This window comes from Topomyia yanbarensis, chromosome 3 (assembly GCF_030247195.1).
Source record: "Topomyia yanbarensis strain Yona2022 chromosome 3, ASM3024719v1, whole genome shotgun sequence".
In the NCBI taxonomy this organism is placed as follows: Eukaryota; Metazoa; Arthropoda; class Insecta; order Diptera; family Culicidae; genus Topomyia; species Topomyia yanbarensis.
The window spans coordinates 105330693-105347090 of record NC_080672.1 but is presented as its reverse complement, the minus strand read 5'-3'; the positions used below and the strand labels follow the sequence as shown (position 1 = coordinate 105347090).

General features: G+C 39.0%; 1 protein-coding gene across 9 annotated transcripts in view; it reads right to left on the bottom strand.

The window, feature by feature from the left end:
• LOC131693203 (solute carrier family 12 member 4) overlaps nt 1–16398 on the bottom strand; it is a 666250-nt gene that overhangs the window by 100836 nt on the left and 549016 nt on the right. For all 9 annotated transcript variants that reach the window (XM_058980844.1, XM_058980846.1, XM_058980845.1 and 6 more), the window contains 2 exons: nt 5549–5654; nt 78–207 (listed from right to left, as the gene is read on the bottom strand). In XM_058980844.1, coding sequence (XP_058836827.1) covers nt 78–207; nt 5549–5654 — 236 coding nt within the window. The remainder of the gene's footprint in view (nt 1–77; nt 208–5548; nt 5655–16398) is intronic.

Below are 16398 nucleotides of genomic sequence, written 5' to 3'. Positions count from 1 at the left end.
CACCATTGGACAAATCACGCCAAATTCTCAATGGAGCGATTTGGCTACTGTGCATTGTACGAACTGAGCGAACTTACAATAGCTTATCGTTGCCGTCGATGTTGTTGAAGATACCGGCGTACACCGCGATGATGGAGAATATAACACAGGCCAGCGCGACGGTTGCGAATTTGTTCACAAATTTTACGCCCAGGTAGACGATCAGACCTGTGGATAGATAAACGAATTGGGATAAACATAAAGTGGTTAGAATGTGGAATTGTACAAAGTATAGACGCATAGAGTGGTTTGAAAACATAGTTTGGAGCATATCGGAAGATGATTTCATATTTCTGATACTTTCTATATGAGCTTTTGTATTTTTTTTGTAAACACACAAATTTGAATTTTTAAATTTTATATTTTTTCGAATTAGAATCACCCTAGCACAAACTACTGTATATAAGGTTTTAGTCCGTGTGGCGCATTGGAATATATTCGTTCATGCTAGATTCAACCTGTAACGAATACGTGTTCCACTTATGTCGGTTATCGAATTGGCTGCGGTTAGGAGGCTCCCCGTGGTAGCACATTGTTTAGGATTCGATAGTAAAGTTCGTTATATCGAAACTAGGCGGTCATGTTTCTGTCTCACTAATCGAATACCGACCGCGGAATGGATAATTTGCGTTTTATGCTTGGTGCAGTTGCTAGAAACGATGTGTTATTTTTGCGGGTTGGTAGGTTTAGTTGAGATATGAAAAACTGATATTTAAATCGAAAAGGTGTAGCTCCTATAATCGAAAGCGAAGAACTTTTATTATTTTCTTCAGTTGTGACTTTGTGGTCTCAGTTGAACTAAACTACAGATTTTCTAGCAAAACGCTAACAAAAATCGAACTGGTTGAATAAACATAAATAAGACTATAAGTTGATGTTAGCCGATCGTACTCGGCCTACATGCACACCTTCCATCCCAACACGTTGGTCCTCGCACATCAACTCAGCCAACGACGAAGCATACCTGGAGGTAACAGATGACGAATTTCGCGCCAACTCGAACAAATGTTGGCAGCACATTCTCAGATTTTAATGAAACTTTCTGTACATGAGAACTTTGTCACAAAAAGCCACTTTGTATACTTTGTTTTTCCAAAAATGATCTAGACTGTCTTTTGAAAAGGGTCAAACTTGTTTTTACCAATTTTTTTCAAATGACTATAGTCTAAAAATGACAAATCCTGCAAAAAATATTGTAGGAGTGATTTTTACCAAATTAGTCAAATTTTTGAATATTGAAAAAATTCTTCATCGACTCCTGCACTGAAGAAAATCGATTTTAAAATTTTTAAGTCGATTTACAAAAAAACCCATCTTTGATTTGGATGAAATTTTGTTCCAAGATAGGTAATTTTGTTCCCTATCTACTGGCAAAAATTCAAGTTGGGCACTTTCAAGGAAAAAAAGTTATTTGAAAAAAAAACTTTTCCTTGTCCAAACTGAATTTTTTCAGAGCATTTTTTATCAAAAATTAAACCAATGAAAGTCATAATCATCTCAGAATCCAATTTACCAACTGATAGTTGCCTGATACATGCAAAAAGTGTCAGTAACGAATTTGGTATAGCATCTCGAACTGGATTGGAACGAGGCCGAAGGGATTCGTTTAATAGAAATCTGGTACTAGAACACAGTGCACGACCAGACAACATGTTTAATATCGCGATAACCGCCACCACAAGTGCAGAGACCGTTCTCCACGACCCCAATACGCCGAAGATGGGCATTCTACGTAAAATGATTGTACATGACCCGAGATACCACCCGAATGAAGTCATGACCCTCATCCATTGTCTTGGATCAAGGTTTGTTGATACCTTTGGGATTCCTGAACTTCAATCGCTCCACGAAATTTGCCAATTTTCGAGCGTTCTCTGAGAAGAAATATTTAAAAACTCGTTGAAGCTACGCGATCTTTCATAAATATCTCCTTTTAAAGACTAAATGTTAATTTTCTCATTATCATTCTAATCCAAGTGTCTGCCTTCTCATTACCCGGAATGGAGAACTGCGAAAGAGCTCAAACTAAGGTAATTTGCTATGATTTTTCAGATAAAATGCTCAAAAATTCCCATGTTTTCTCAAGGAAATACAAAGAGTGCTTTCCATGCTCCATCAAACAGACAACCTCCTGTAACTGTAACGATGTGAGCATGGTTGTTGATAGGTAATAACCATCAGTTTTGTGGGGAGAATGTTGGTAGCACAGCCTCTTTTGTGATTGCACTCATCACTACTGTCATAATAATTAGCATAAAAGCGATGCATAGCTGTCATCATATGACGAACGTTCCGTGTATTCCAATCGCAGAATCAATCGAATACACAACGTAGGCCCTAGTCTCAAGACGAAACATTATTTCTCTGATGATCCGTCCGTTAACCCGTCGACGAACCGGTGCCAATATTCGCGTTTTTCAGCTTTCATCAAGTTTTTCATTTGAATTTGTAGCGTCGCGTATATTGGGAAAAATTCGGGCGAACCGACGTTCAAAAGTCCCTTTCGCGTACAATTCTAAGCAATCCCTGCCCACCACGAAGTAGGAAACTGTTCACGGTTGTTCGCGTTGGGTACTCATTTCGTCTGATCTTTAATTGTAGTTTTTTTTATAAACGTGTTGACTGGAAAACAGACAGAGAAAGAATTACCGGAACGGTGAGAATGAAGAAACAGTGAAAATTCACCTTTTTATTGGAAATACTGAGAAAAAATATGTCCTCAAGCAGTCTTTAGTTGGGAGCGTTAAATACTCCGCCATCGAGGAACTGTGATGATGCCCATCACATATTCCCAACAGTGTCGTGATCACGGCCACAGCCTTCAATACCTCCTAATTGATCCATCGACCCCCAATGTCTCCTATAAGCAGATCGTCACCTCTCCCTCTCATCGATCGGGCCAAATCTCTCTCGTTATCTATTTTTAGGTCCAGGCTTGAGATATTTATTATCACTGTTTGCTCTCTCAGTTGACTCAGTCGCCGCCAGACTTTGAGCAGTGTTGATGTCTGCCCTCAAAGCCTATCGGCAGATGGTAACGACAAACCCAGTTGTTGGTGGAATTTATATATTCCTTGTTTTGACGTGAGTCTTTGTTTTTTCCTTTTTCAAGGATTTTTATGTTCGACAGACTCACAAAATCAGACTGGGAGATCGCAGGTTCGCTTGCTGCTAGAGAACATATCTTTTCTCAGTGTTTCCATTAAAAAGTGAATTTTCACCGTTTCTTCATTCTCACCGTTCCGGTCATTTTTTCTCTGTCTGTTTTCCAGTGGACAGGTTCATAAAAATCCTTGAAAAGGGAAAAAACAAAACCTCACGTCAAAACAAGGAATATATAAATTCCATCAACGGCTGGATTTGTCGTTAGCATCTGCCGATAGACTTTGAGGGCAGACATCAACATTTTCCCGTCCATAGCTCTATTCACTGCCAAAGTCTGGCGGCGACTGAGTTAGCTTAGGGGGCAAACAGTGATAATAAATATCTCAAGTCTGAGCGCAGTCCTCTGGACATGAAAATAGATAACGAGAGAGATTTGGCCCGATCGGTGACGATCTGCTTGTAGGAGACATTGGGGGTCGATGGGTCAATTAGGAGGTATTGGAGACTGCGGCGGTGATTACAATACTGTTGGGAATATGTGATGGAATCATCACAGTTCCTCGATGGCGGAGTGGTTAACGCACCCAACTAGAGACTGGGAGATCGTAGGCTCGATTCCTGCTTGAGGACATATCTTTTCTCAGTGTTCCAATAAAGGTGAATTTTCACCGTTTCTTCATTCTCACCGTTCCTGTCATTCTTTCTGTCTGTTTTCCGGTGGACACGTTCATAAAAAGCCTAAATGTTGTTTTAACAATTTTCTCCATAGTGTAGAAAAAGTATTTTTTACCTAAAATGTTACCACTACGGAGAAATGTAGCATGTAGCATTTAATTTGCCAAAATTTTATCAAAATCTGTCTAGCCGTTTTCGCGCTATCCGTATTAAAACTTGATATTGAGAAAAACGCGTTTGAAGTTTTGTTCACCCAATCCATGCCATGCGGGCGATAGGATTCAGAGTTCTATAATTTTGATTCCAAATTTCAACCTCAACTTTTCCACGCATATTTTGAATGTATATTAAAACATCAACAATATTTTGAAAATTTTACATGACACTGTCCCACTAAAGAAAATATCCTAAAATATCATATTTACCCAATTTCGTTCTACAGAATGTTTAATTTAAAAAATAGCGCCTTCCTCGAAATCCAATATGAAAAATCTGCATTGAATAATTAAAAAAGAAATGTTATGTTCATGACCGTGATCATCGATAAAACGAAATGCATATCCAATTCAGTCCATCCAGTTAAGTGCAACACTACTTCATAATTAATTGACACATCCGTTTCAGGGAACTCTCCTCCACGTCTGTCAGCTGTGCTATTGGGACACTACTCGCAAAATGGATCAAATTTAACCGTATTCCGTGAAAGCCTTGCCCTGGCAGCAGCGGGTTCTTGCGATATGTGCTCAGATTTCCTCCATCGGACGTGATTTATTTATCGTTTCCGCGATATAAATTAATCCGAGTAGCTTGTTTCAATGCTAAATTTGTTATAGCGCCAACGATCGGTGGGATCGGAGGGAGGGTCTTGAGAGTTTTATTGTTACCGAGCAGGGACATGACGCAAATATACGCATGATTTATGGTTGCTACTATGCTGGGTATGCTTTCACTCGCGGACTCATGAATATGTATTACCATCACGGGATCGGGTATACGTGCGTATATTTGGCAGTGGCAGCAGCAGCGACAGCAGCTACAGAAACAAGGACACAAAATTTCGTACTAATAGCAGCACTTGGGGAGCAATTCAATAATCCTTCGTTTGCTACCTTTCGTTTTCTGGATGCCACTAGCAGGTATGTTTTGTAGTTCCTGGTGAATTCGACGTTCGAAGGTTATGTTTAATAGACAAATTAACTATATAGTTGGATTGCCTTCAATCGAACGCTCAAACACGCAGAAAACTACAGCAAACGAAATGAAGGGTGTTATCAACCTTCTGGGGTTTTTCAATTTCCGACAATTGTTGGTGCTGATATGTATATGTTTTTATCCACATGGATTATGTCGACCAACTCTATATAAATAGTGAATACAATTCGATACGAATTAAACCTTCCAGGCATTTGAGGGAACATTTGCAGGTAGTCTTATGTTTGAACGTCTATTTTTTGACCTCTAGCAATAAGGTCACGCATCAAACGGCCACATACCGCAAATGTACAAAGCCTCGCCAACAAAGCTGACAGGCAACAGTTAGATGCACAACATAGATAGACGCATAAATCCAAGTCTAACAAATATGCTTTTTTATGGTGAAAGCACTAAAAGCAATAATGTTTCGTGTTCCGCAATACATTGTGTGGATTAAAAAGGATTTCATAGCAATAGTATATTAAAGTGGATTGTGATGCTTTTGTTGCTGGAATCATGTGCCTATGTTACATACCCATTACGCAGAGCAGACCGGTGCCATAGACGCGAAAGTTGTTGTACATCGCCGATGCGTCCTTGGTGAAATCGCCGAATATCGACAGCCAGGGAGCCATGTAGGTCTGGAATGAGGTAGAAATAATGTATCATTAATGTTTGGAATTGTGCAGTGAAATTTGATTTCTATTGATCGGTTTTGTGTGTAACGCGAAATTGATTCGATGTCGAATGAACAAAATGGGGCTTTGCAGGTATAGCTCCATCGAATGGGTCGTTATTTACTGAGATTACAATCATTTGTATTTTATATGACAAGCTTCTCTTGAGAATGACTGAATCTGGTTGCCTCAATTTAATTGAGCTTCAATATCGAAAGCTAATGTTAAAAGTACATGGAGGCTCAACTGTAGTGGCGTTAGGGCGGTCGGTATTGGTTTGAGGCCTAACCTGAATAGTCGTATATGTACTTCTAGCTGTCTACCAGCGTTTTCCGAAAATATCTTTTATTTAAAACTCGAGTTTAGGCCGATTTTAAAGTTAATAATTGTCGTGGCTAATTTTTGTAACATGATACCAAAACAAAACAATGCAAACTATACTTTTAATCACTAGTGGAGAGTGGGGATAATTATTAGTATTTCACAAATGTATATTAAAAGGTTCATGTGCCACACAGGTGGAGATACTTGAATCACCCCATGAGGAAGGTTAAAATGTTTTTCCAGTTGTAATAAAAACACGTAGACCTATACGAAAAATTTTCGTTTATACTTTTGTTTTATCTGTACGAAAATATCATTTATTTTGCATTCTGTGCTATAAAACCCAAAATTAAAAATATTCATGGTTCTCCTATCCCCGAGTTCCAGCCCCAGTTTAACTACAAACAACTTTTATTCTTAAAAGCTTGAACAAACGTTTGACGCAGCTTGGGTTACCGACAGAGCTAAAAAACAAAATATGTGTGTAAAAATCGTCAGAATATGACGTAATATTAGTAATGGTTCGCCTACTCCGCGGTATATCTATCCCCACTCTCCCCTATTTGTATTAAGTTGTTATATACTGTTTTGTGCGGGAAAATTCAGGAATGTTCAGATGTGTTATCTGGCAACAATGAAGTTATAATGTCACGCTAGCACATTTTTTATGAAAAAACAAGCATCAGAGAAATTCCACGAAGATCCGCCCAAAAATCTTTAAAATCGTGACCGACTTATCTTAGATTTCGTTGAAACTTTACACGTTTCACCGGCATGGAAGACTAAACATTTTCCACTAAAGAGCATTTTTTAATGGGATGTGAAAGTTTCTACATGTAGCCTCTTCGTATTTTATACAACAAAACTATCTGAGAACGAGTTATAGGATATGACTACTTCTGTACGTAAAAAATATACACTGAAAAAAATGTTGGGTCGTTTTTCACAAAACCTAAAAATTTTGTTAACAATTTAAATTGCAAAAAAACCAGGATTGCATGATGGAGAACCTATCGATACAAAAGTTTTTCTACTAATAAAGTTTAAAATTTCATACTAATTGACACACAAAACTGTAATTGCATTACAGAATATGATTCTGTCATTGCAAATCAAAATGCATTTGACAAAAAATTTCTAAAATACGATAGTTGTGGAGATCTTTGGAATTTGCTCTAACAAAAACAATTAATTTGTGTAATCATGAATTTTTAAAAATAATTTGCGATTTCCCATCATAAAATGTCAACAATCTAATATTTGTCATTTTAAGAAGTTACATTCCTTTTTGTGCGAAAAAGGTCAAGAAAGTTTGGATTTACGTAAAGCCATAAAGCAATGATTTCATTACATCAAACTTATAGTATTTTGTGAGCACATTTTTCAGTGAAATAAACAAGCATAAGTTTATAAAAAAATATTGATAATTGGCGGATAACTTTTTTCTCCGAATCCCTTCTTCATTTAAGAGGTTTGCGGTGATCACGATTGAAGACCAAAAGATCAACTAAAATCCCAAAACTCAAAAAATTCTATTAGTATATGAGTATTCCTCGTACCTTAATGATTATTTGAATAAATAATAATTTTTCTTTGCATTCGGGAACGTTTTTCTTAAAAAATCGCTTTTTAGGCTCTAAAAATTGTAATAAAAATTCTCATCTACAAAACAATTTCTTTTTTCGAGAGTTGTTCAACTTGAGCTGTAGAGCTAGGTTCTCGGAAGGGCTCCCCGTCAGAATCACACACTACAATTGCAGATGAGACAAGCAATTGCGCTCACTGCTTTAGGCCAATTGTAGCGGGCCGTGATTCTGAATGTAATATTGATTGTACGGTTCAGGTATGTGCGGGCGTAGCGACTTCGCGATCGCGAAGGATTCGAGCATTTGTACGTTAACGTGTTCGATCGTGTGTGCGTTTGTATGTCGCTTGTGCTAACGTGTATGTAATTTCGCGTGTATAAATTCTGCATTAAAACCGTGTGCCGTTCGCATACTCGCGTGTGTTCTAGAATCATCTTGAATCGGATACTTAATTTTTCGTGTACGGTTCAGATTCTAGAAGAAAGTGAGATCTTCCATATCACTAGAGTTCCCGGTCATGTTGCCATAGAAGGTGTTGTCTAGTGTTTATGAGTTTTATTTTTTGATTGGCCAACTGAATGTATAGACCTAAGTTGCTAGGACGGAGGGTAATGATTTCCGGACGTAACCGATTCATGATCGCACGATCACGGACGCTTGTAGGTTCGCGTTTGAGGTCGCGTTTGAAACTCCGTAAGTGATAAAACATTCACCTTATTACCGGGTTGTTATCAAGTTTGCGCGTTCGCGGGCGTAGGTGTGCTTAGATGATCGTGAAGGGCTTAAGCGTTTGTATATTAATGTGCTTGTCGCGTGTGATTGCGTGCATGTGACTTCGCGTACATAAATTAGGTTTTGAAACCGTGTGGCCATTCACATATTCGCGTGCGTTCTTGTCCGAGCTACGTTGAAGTGGGAGGAACGCCTACCTTTGCGTCTGTTTGTGTCGCGGGTCATGAATTGCTCAAATTGCAAGTAGCTAGGTCATACGGCCACCTACTGTAGCAATAAGCAGCGGTGAGGCAAATGTGGTGAACACCTTGCGGATGATGCTTGCAATTTGATGCGCTGAAAAGTGTCTTTACTGTTGGGAGAATCACTTGCACTTTTAAAATGCGGAACGTACAAGCTTCGCGCAGACAAGCTGAAGCGATCCGCCAAAGATCGCTCCAGACGCTCTTACGTAGAAATACTCAAAGGGGCTGTTCCACTTTTCTCCGAAAACCCATACGCTCTCTTGCCAACTGACGATAATGCCTCTCACGACCCTTGTGAGGTATTATCTGGCTCCACTTGGAAACTCTAGGAAAAGATCTAATCCAACCTCACCCGAACTTCCTCGTAAGGGCCCTATGTTGTCCCACATAAAGGAACAAAATAAAAATAATTTAGCAACGAGAAGTGCTACTACAAATCCGAAGATAATACCTCCTGGTTTTGGGAAATTGAGATACAACGAGGAGTTCTCAGCCCTCCCCGGCGCACCAAAAATCCCTAGTGTTCCTAGTCAAAAACTTAGCCCAAAACGGGATTTCTTAAATTTTCTGAAATTGTGGACTGGATCAGATCACTGTTTTACAGTGGAACTGCAGAAGTATGATCCCCAAAATTGATTCTATAAAGCACTTGCTAGATTGTAATAATTGTGATGCGTTTTTCCTATGTGAAACATGGCTTACTTCTAATATAAACCTCACCTTCCACGATTTTAATATTATTCGCCTGGATCGAGAAGACTCCTATGGAGGGGTACTTTTAGGGATCAAAAAGGGCTACTCCTTCAATGGAATCAACCTCCCTTCGACACCAGGCATCAAAGTTGTCGCTTGTCAAACAATAATCATAGGCAGAGAGAGAGAGAGAGAGAGAGAGATCTTTGCATTGTTTCTATTTACATTCCTCCTAGCGCCAGGATGGGATACCGAAGATTCTTCTGATTGAATACTTTCCCTCACCACGACTGCTTCTCGGAGACTTCAATTCCCACGGTTGTCTGTACGATGATAATCGATCTTCGACAATTCAAGACCTTTGTGAAAACTTGAATATGACAATTCTGAATACAGGGGAAATGACACGGATTCCTAGACCACCAGTGCAAGCAAGTGCACTGGACATATCTCTAAGCTCGACAGCACGGTTAGATTGCAAATGGAAGGTAATATCTGATCCCCATGGTAGTGACCACCTGCCGATTGTAATTTCAGTCACCACTGGTTCAAGACATTTTTTATAATTTTGATTATATGTAGTAGTGCATTATTCGATTGATCTAGTCGTTTTTTTACATAAGTTGTGTTTATAAATAGTTTCCAGAAACAATTTACGAGTTATAAGATGACAGCTCGCGAAAGTAATGAGGCCAAGAAATTATGTCATTAATAATATTAATCATTGCAAATTTGCGGCGTTCCTTAGGAGTTGCAGCGAGTTTCATATGATAGAACAGGAAATACGATCTCGTTGAGAAAAGCGATTTTTTTGGACTGATTCAATACGTTCTTCGCACAGAACAGTCAGTGTATGAATTTCATACTACACCGCAACATTTCAGAATTTGTCACTGTGCACAGCCATTATCATTATTATCATCATCATCGTGAGCGAACAATCCGAGTACTTCGAATCCTGATCGAATGTATTTTAGATTTCCAGTTTACCAAATTTTGGGCCACCAGTTTCTTGCCTCCTTATACGTCCGCCGCATGCGCATCTTCCTCGATTGAACACCGACAGTGAGATATTTGAATTAAGTATGTTTCTGCACCAAAACACGACTCGTATGATTTACAAACAAAAACGCTTGATTTTAATATGAATTTTGCATTAGAACTGGTATAATGCATATAAAGCGTTATTGGCCCAGGACAAAATAGCATTACAAGGCGATAACGCCATAGAAACTCACACAAGTATACTATTAGGAATGCATTAACCCTGCACTAATACGCATTTAAAAACGCCTTACCTAGTATACATGTGCTTTCGTATGAATAAGTGACTTGGGCTCTAAAACTACTCACACATGGTTAAGGAACCTGCTTTCTATTTCGCCTTTCATCGATGGCATACTCTATATAATAGAGTCCTGGTAATCTTCAAATTGGTGAGGTGATGTTTATCTGATGATAGTGGTGATGCGAATTTTCATATTCAAATGCCAACTTTCAGTTGAATCATATTCAAAGCCTTGTCTGAGTTTTGCATGGAGTCCAAACACGTTTTGCAAACGTTTGTAGGTGGCGCAGTGGTCGTCGCAATGTAGTTGGAGAGCAGTTGTCAAAGACGTGTAGCAAACAGTTGTGTAGATGGCAATAGTGAAATGCGGATTATCAATTTGAAAATTTACACATGTTTTTGAAGAAATGTTATTCTAGCCTTAATGTATAGATGATGGAACTAAAATTTTTCTAGTTAAAAGATACCTCACATCACGTATTAATATTGTTCCAAACATACTATTTAGCTAAACTGACTCAGACATCACATCATTGAAAGTTTAACAACTTTTTCTAAATAAGAAGTAATTACTGCTTTATTTACTCCCACTTATGGCGAACAATAACTTTCCGTTACAGAGCATGCTTTTTCAATAATCGTAAATTTCGTCCCTGGCATAGAGTAGGGAGTGAAAATGTAGCTTTCGTTCGGTAGACCACTTTTGATATTCCAACGATTGATGGGTATACAAACCGAAACCACAACAATAATAAATATATCTTTCTTTGACGAGATCAGTGTCAGGCACCCGGGCGTTAGTAGAGAAAGGTCATAGGGCTTGCGTTGACACAAACCGCAAATATTTACTCGGGAACAGTTATGTAGGTTACTTTATGCGTAACCTTTTCCCACAGTTCGGGGTCGTTCTAGACTTTAACTAGGGTTTAAAGACCACCCGGTGTGAAGTGAAAACCCCCGGTCGAAGATAAACTTTATATGGATAACATCTTGAGCACTGGTTCTTAGAATTGACTTTAAAGCTTGAAATGTGTCATTCTGTTGTGGTAGTCTTAAGTTACACAAAAACTATTCTCGAACATGTTAAAGCAGAACGGCAGGCCCGAAGTTTCCTCTTTACATAAGATTCAAGCTAGTGAAGGCGAATGATAGCATTTTTATTGGCTAATAAAAAATCCAAGTCCATCCACAATCTTTCATTTTCTACCGTGTTAGCGACAAAGGGCCTACTACCTACCGGCACAATACTGTCATTTAAAGGGATAGCAAGTATACTTCCTGGCTGAATCGTTGGTCCAGGTTCTGTAAAACCTGCCGAGGTTCTTCGAGTTTTTGTATTCAGGATCCGTCAATCATGTGATTAATTCAGGGTTAGCTCCAAACGAGAGCAAAATTGTCCCATTAAAGTTCCTAAACGAATAAAAGCTGTCGTTACGCTGGTAACGACTACCTTTGGGAGAGAAGAAAGGCCGTTATGGTGATAGGTGGAGTCCATGTGTAGGTCGTTTTGGCGTCTGTGATTGACACTCACAGAGAACATAAACCGACGGAAAGTTATTCACGAAAAAGCAGTAATTAAACTGACAGCGTTTTTCATTTTTAAATGTCTCCATGCGAGCGTAATTCGGAAACGAACACTATTTTACCCATCATTTTCAATATCTCCCGACAGGTACGTACCGTAACATAATCACCCCATTTTCTTATTCATTTCTGAAAGCAAAAACTGAACAGAGATCAACATTAAACTGAGCTGCCTATCAATTCTCTAGGGGGTCGTGAAATCCCCGCCGGCAATTCGGTGACACACATTTGCCGTTTTCTTTCGCGCTGTGCCACTTCCCCACAGCATTTATCCCCTCCATTTTTAGCTTTTTACTCCGGAGCAACACAAACCAAAGCACCACAGCCACATGTTGACAACCTGTTCATTAGAGGAACTTAGCACGGCAATGTGTTAGACCTCTCCCGTCCATTGCTCTGAACCCCCGGCAGTAGCCCCGGAAGAGAAACATTCTATTAACGTTTGGATAACTTCAGCAACGGCCGATGAGAAGTTATTGCGATGGAGTGGAGGACACTGCACCGGATAGGCGCGCCCATCTGTACGTGCCACCCACATTCAGTGAAGGGGTATGGAATTTATTTTAATTATCATACCAGGCGAAATGGAATTCCCGACGAAACTGGGTAACTATACGAGTATGTGTGTGTGTGTGTATACCAGGCAGAGACTGCAAAGCCGTCCGTAAGTAAGAATAAATCAAACGAAGTGCACTTATGTGGATTGCGGGGATTTCTAGCGGATAAATTACGGCCGACCGGACGTGAATGAATCTGATGTTCGCCTTGTTTCGTTAACTGGAAACTGGTGGTCCTAAAATGGTAACAGTACCATTTCGCACCGACGATTGCAAGCTGGGCGAGCTGACGGGCTCGGGGATCTATGTTCGGAGAATTCGAGAAGTTGTTTAAATGGGATAAGGCCCCATTGTTTTTCAAGCAGAGACAAGAGTGAATTATATTGCAAATGGTTATATTTTAATACCCTACATCACAATGAAAGACTGTCAACAAAAATGAACACAGTTGGTTTAAATTTGAACTTGTGCTTTTGATTATTATTTGGCAGTCCGCTCATGCAGACGCATTTGACAAACCATATACTAATAGCATCCTGTAATTATGTTTATTCTAATAGTATAAATATGTCATCCCGTGTGCGCAAGTGTTCATTCTTGTACTTTTGATATTTTCGGTGTACATCCATGCCATAGCCACTATTGTGAAATCATGCCATAGCCATATTTTTTCGAACTACTTTCACCTTTATTTGCGTTCAAGCGATCTATCAGTTTATGAGATGGTACAACTTGGGTAACGTTAACCTTCCGGCAGTCGCGCTAGTGCACTGAGTACACGCTGCTCTAAAAATCTAGCGAAACCGTCTTAGGGCACCAGCGTCTGCTCGTTCAGTGAACCATACGCGCGACTTCCGGAAGGTTAATATATCGGTACGAATACAAGATACACAACAAAGAATTTCGACCAAAAAACAGATTAAAATTCTGTTCACCTACTCTTTTGGATCCAGCATGTCTCTCGAATAATCGTGCGAGTGTTGAGTACTGACACCTGAATAGCTGCCAGCTTCTTCAATACCAGAAGCTTCCTCGGAAAACTCTTGACTTGACTTCACATGACTACACTTGAACATATTTCGGAACTCAAGCTTGATAATGGTGGGGCGGGTAGCTGTCGGAATTCGAGATACTTGTACGATTCGTCACGATTCGTGTCCCGAATCATCTTAACTTTGTCAATCTTATAACAGCCAGTGTCAACCAATCACCCTAATAGCAGCTCAATAGATGGAATGAATATTTCTGTAGTCCATATTGCATGCCGATATCGCCACTGTCCCTTTTGACTAATTTGATAACTTCACTTAGTCTTTCCATGGAGTCAGCATAGATCTTCAGACCGTCCATGTAGAAGTTATTCGTTCCTCTTCGCCGTACCTTATCTGATAGCTCTATGTCTGTTTCGATTGAGTGTCCTACTGAGATGTTTATCGCAAAAAAAAACAACGTGAACTGAATGAATTGCCTTGCAATATCCTTTTCTCGATTCGGAGCATTCTAAATCACAACACGTCCGTTGTACTTCTGAGTTGTACTATTGTCGTTCATCTCCCAAAGCATGCCGCAGGAACCTTACGACTACAGGATCTACTTTATACATCTCCAATACCATGATAAGGAGCGAGTGTGGTATGGAATCGTGTGCCTACTGATAATCGATATAGGCTATCCTAAGATTCCGCTGGTTATACACTGCTTGTTTATCAATGCCTTCATTGATGATATCTTGGTCTTTGCAACCTAGTGTATTTTTTGGATCTCTTCTGTTCCTCTGTCAGGATGCTATTCTGCTTGCAACGGATACGTATGTGCTGATGACGGTGCTTAGGATCCTGTACAGACATGATAGACAGGTAATTAGCTTGTACTTGGGGATTGAAGTTTTGCTATCCTTGGGGCGGAAAATTTGGGACGCTACGAATAATGATATCCAGCAATACGTAAAATTCTTGTACCAAAACTTTTGTACACTGTCTGTAGTCGAGCTTCTCTGTCAAATAAAGAACCGTGAAAGCCAGTAAAGAGGGACAAGTCTGTCTTTACCAGGAGGTATGTTTGTAGACTTGAGTAATTTGTAGTTATACTCCCTAAGCTCGACCTCTGTCACCAGAAGACATAAAATTAGTCTGTAGGATGTTAAACCTGTTTCTAATGACCCTGCCACTTTTAGTTTTCCGATCTGTAGGGGAACATGGGGAGACTTGACCAAGCGCAAAATTTTATTTTCGGCTATTGCGTCTTCTATTCGATTCTTAATTTTTTTTCAAAAATATTTTTATACTTGTTTCGATCCCTTAAGGTAATTTTGATAGTTTGGAGTAAAAAATCCTTTCCTTGCAGAAAATATTACGTGATTAATAAATTTGCATTAAATGATGTAATTTTTTATCAAACTTTGTATGGACATATCTACTCAACTACTAATTACTATTAAAGGACTAATATACCATCTTAATCCTTGTGAAGCAGTAAATGATTTTACATAAACTGGAACATTGGAATAGTTATTACTAGAATTTGCATGACATTAAACGCAATAACTAATGTTGGGGAGACTTGACCAAGATTTTATGGGGAGACTTGACCAAGTGGCAATTAGCTGAAGAAAGATACAAAATTCCTGATATTTATTATGCTTTGGTATCTACTGTTAATGTTAATCACGCCATAAAAAAATCCCACCTCAAACAAAAGTCTTGATATTTTAGTATTAGTATACAAAGTTAGCAATAGTAGGACGGATTTTGTGACGTGTGAACACGCAATGCAAGCAGTGCAGTTAATCCTTAAAAAGAAATTCATTAAAAAAATAGAAATTTATTAAATGCAACCCTTTTATATTGTTTACTGCTACCTAAGGATCTCGACAATACGGAAAAAAAATAATTACAGTATGTTTTATGTCATTATTTTTTGTTATGATTTTTCAAAATTCTCTTGGTCAAGTCTCCCCACGCCTTGGTCAAGTCTCCCCGCAATGGGGAGACTTGACCAGAAAAAACGATCACAGAAAAACTTTTGTAACTTTTCAAAAATTAAATTAAAAATTCTGCAAAAAATCATGAAGACGCGCAATAACTTTGCGCATTATATCTGAATGATTTTTGGGGGATTGAAGGCTTTTTTAGAGATTTATGCAGTTTTAACTGAAAACCTGGTCAAGTCTCCCCATGTTCCCCTATACTTCACATCCTTGCTCTCACTTGAATACTATGGTTCTAAATTTTCATAACTTTCCCTACTCAGTAATCTCTAGCTAATTGAATGTCGTTGAAAAGTAAAAAAAATCTAATTTAGTTATGGAATTTGCGTTTCGATTTCGTTTCATTAAAATCCGCCACTAGCTTAGTGACAGGATTAAGCTACCGACAATTCGGCGCTAGCTTGGTCCTGTCACTAAGTTAGTGTCGGCTTCTGATGAGACGAAGTCCAGACGCAGATTTCATAACTAATTTAGTCACAGGTTTTGTGCACTTCGCGCGAATAGATTGTTTTGAACAATTTTCTTCTTAATGGTGAAAAAATAGATTTTACCTAAATTGTTCTCCACTAAGGAGAAACATAGCATAATGGGGGCGAGCATAGCGTGGCTGGTAAATCGATTTCCTTGTACGCAGCTCACCTGGGTTCGAATCCCAACCCCGCACATAGGGTTAGAGATTTTTCTTAAGAGATTTTTCTAAACAGAAGAGGCGA